Source organism: Nannospalax galili, unplaced genomic scaffold, assembly GCF_000622305.1.
Source record: "Nannospalax galili isolate Female #2095 unplaced genomic scaffold, S.galili_v1.0 scaffold18, whole genome shotgun sequence".
NCBI classification, from domain to species: domain Eukaryota; kingdom Metazoa; phylum Chordata; class Mammalia; order Rodentia; family Spalacidae; genus Nannospalax; species Nannospalax galili.
In genome coordinates, this window is record NW_008346548.1 from 7,588,500 (window position 1) to 7,591,779 (window position 3,280).

The 3,280-nt window shown below is 43.5% G+C and overlaps 1 protein-coding gene across 1 annotated transcript in view; it reads right to left on the reverse strand.

The window, feature by feature from the left end:
* The window catches only part of Fstl1 (follistatin like 1), a gene marked incomplete in the record, with an annotated part of 58,359 nt that overhangs the window by 18,203 nt on the left and 36,876 nt on the right, over positions 1-3,280 (reverse strand). Inside the window, 1 exon segment of the mRNA XM_008842906.3 lies at positions 2,313-2,417. Within this exon segment, the coding sequence (XP_008841128.1) occupies positions 2,313-2,417 (105 nt within the window).

The following is a 3,280-nucleotide window of genomic DNA, read 5'->3' on the forward strand; positions in this document are numbered from 1 at the left end:
CCACTGTAGCAAATAATAATTCAGTGCATTGTCATGTCTAATTCCTATTGCACAGATGGTCAATGGAATTAAAAAGAAAGACTAAGAAATAACACATGTTGGATTCTTTTTTAAAAAATATTTTTTATTTATTATTTTTATATGTACACATGTATTGCCTGCGTGTAGGTAAGTGCATCCATGTCGTGCAATGCCTGAGGAGGTCAGAAGAGGCTGTCAGATCCCTTGGAAATGGAGTTACCAACAATTGTTAGCTGCCACGTGGGTGCTGGGATTTGAACCTGGGTCTTCTGCAAGAACAGCCAGTGTTCTTAACTGCTGAGCCACCTCTCCAGCCCCCACATGTTGGATTCTTACAGAAAGCAAAAATAGTTCTTGCTAATTCTTTCAACCCAGAAAGTTGAATTCACATATTCATCTTAAAAAAAAAAAAAAGCCCTCAAAATTATGATAGAGTTCAAACTAGGAAAACAATAGCTTTATATCCTCTTTCATGACTCATGTGTCTTTTAGCCTGCATCCCGCCCTTCCCCATCACCTAATGGCACCTTTTCTTGGTCACCTTTCTAAATTTTAGACTATTCCCATACAGCTGCTTATATGCATACATTATAGGCTAGGCTCAACATATAAGGTAGAACATGATTTTTTCTTTCTGAGTTTGGATCACCTTGCTTAATACTATTCCTTCTAGGACCATCCATTTTCCTGCAAGTTTCACTTCTCTTTACAACTGAACAATACTTCGTTTTGTGTATGTACCGCATTTTCAGTATCCATTCATCTGTAGATGGACAACTAGGCTGGTTTTGCTTCCTTGCTATCATAAATCTTTTTCCTTTTGGAGTGTGTGTGTATGTGTGTGTGTGTGTGTGTGTGTGTGTGTATGTGTGTGCATGGGTATGTAGAGGCTGGAGGACAATACTGAGTGCTGCTCTTGATTGCTCTCTATTTTCTTTACTGAGACAGATCTTTTACTAAATCTGGAGCTCATGGGTTTGGCTAGGTTGGCTGGTCAATGAGCTCCAGGGATCCACCTCGCCTCTCTTCCCCCAGTACTGGGGTTACCAGGCTTCTGTGGGGGGGCTGGGGATCTGAACTCAGGTCCTCATGCTTGTGCAGTAGTCATTTATATTACTAAGCCATCTCCTCAGTCATAATTTAAAAATCATATACAGCCTTTTTTTTTTTTTTTTTTAGCACCAGAGATTGAACACTGAACTTGTTCTATCAATGAGCTACACTCACGGCTCTAAGCCTGTGTGTGTGTGTGTGTGTGTGTGTGTGTGTGTGTGTGTGTGACAGAGGTTGATGTCTGGCATCCCTCTCAATTGCTTATAATTTTAGATTTCTTAAGACAGAGTCTCTCATCGAAACCAGAGCTCACCCATTTAGTTAGACTGGCCAGCAAGCCCCAGGGATTCTCCAGTCTGCCTCCCCAGTGCCAGGATTATAGGTGTATGCTGCTGTGCCTGGCTGTTTAGTTGTTGTTGTTGTTTTGCTGTTTTGGTCTTTTTGAGACAGGTTTACCTGTAGCCCTGGAAAGTCTGGAACTTATCATCTAGACCAGGCTGGCCTCCAACCCACAGAGATTCACTTGCCTCTATCTCCCAAGTGCTGGGATTAAAGGTGTGTGCCAACCATACCTGGCCCAATGTCTGGCTGATAAGCAAGTGCTGAAGATTGAACTCAGGTCCTCATGTGCAGCAAGTACTCTTCCTACTGTGCTATCTCCCCAGCTGCCTAAAGACTTTTTTTTTGATAAGAAAATGGAGAATACTGCATTTGCTTTAGAAGGTTTTTACATATAGATAAACACGCAGTTAACAGTAAAAGCACCCTACAGTAAAAGCACCCTACAGGAGTGAGCGGAGTGAGTGATACCTCCAAAGCAGCTAGGAAATACTTGACTAGCTTTTGCATAAGAATACTGTGGTCTCTCTGCTTTCGCTAGCAATGGGGTCCCTCTCTCTCCCAAACCCTGGCCACTTTGCCAGTCTCGACTGCCAAGTCGATGGCAGGGAACCCTGAGTGGGAGAAGGAATCCCCAAAAGGAGAGAGGTGAGCAGGGAGGGAGAGAGGAGAGAGGAGAGAGGAGACAGAGAAAGAGAGAGGAGAAAAAGCAATATATACAGGCATTTTTTAATGAAGAAAAAACTATCTCTGAATTTAAAAAAACAGTCATCTGACTTTTAACCATGGGGGTAAATTCCATATGTCTTTGAGATAAACGAGCTGTGCTTTTATAGAAACGATGACATCGCTGGCACTGCCCTTGACTGCTACTCTCTATGTCTGACCTCAGAACCTACCTCAATGCAGAGGCAAGTGGGCTCTCCCTTCTCTGTGACTGCACATTCCCGGCCAGCTCCACAAAACACATTGGCACAGATCTTGGATTTGCTTCGTGGTTCTTCCTAAAACACAAATCATAAGGAAGCCATGTTATTGAGAAGAACCCATCACAGGATGAGCTGATGGTGCTAATGATCTTTCAGGTTTGGAATCTAGAGTCATGGTACTGAAGGGTTTTCATCAGCCAAAAGTTGCCCCCAAGAGACAGCACCAAACTCCCAGGCACTGCTGGGGGTTCCTTCTCCCACTCGGGGTTCCCTGTCGAGACTGGCAAGGTGGCCAGGATTTGGAAGAGAGAGGGACCCCGTTGCTAGCAAAAGCACAGCACTACGCTAACACCAGAGACACAAATGGCAATCCTCAACCTCAAGACTCTGAGACTCTTTTTATTCTATTTATTATTATTATTGTTATTATTATTATATTTATGTGTATGAATGTTTTGCCTGCTTGTATGGAAGTGCACCACATGCATGCAATCCCTGCAGAGGCCAGAAGAGGGTGTCAAATCCCCTAGAACTGGAGTTTATAGATGGTTGTTAGCCACCATATGGGTGCTGGGAATCAAACTTGGGTCCTCCGGAAGAACAAGTATTCTTAACCAATCTCTCCAGCCCTAAGAATTCTGAGACTCAAAGAAGTATTTAGAAAACTTATGGGAGTGCAACAGGAACCCAAGGGAGCTAGTCTGTGTGTGTGTGTGTGTGTGTGTGTGTGTGTGAGTGTGTGTGTCCATACATTATGTGAAGTGAGATGCATCTGGTTGTTGAGTAGATAGGCCAGTGTTTTCCCTAAGGTCACAGTGACAGTTGGCAAGGTGGGAGGCAGTGTCTGCATTGTCGCCTTGATTTATGTTACCTGCTGCTCCGTTCTTCACTCTGAGTCACATTGACTGCATGTAGTCTCTTTGATATTTCACAAGTAT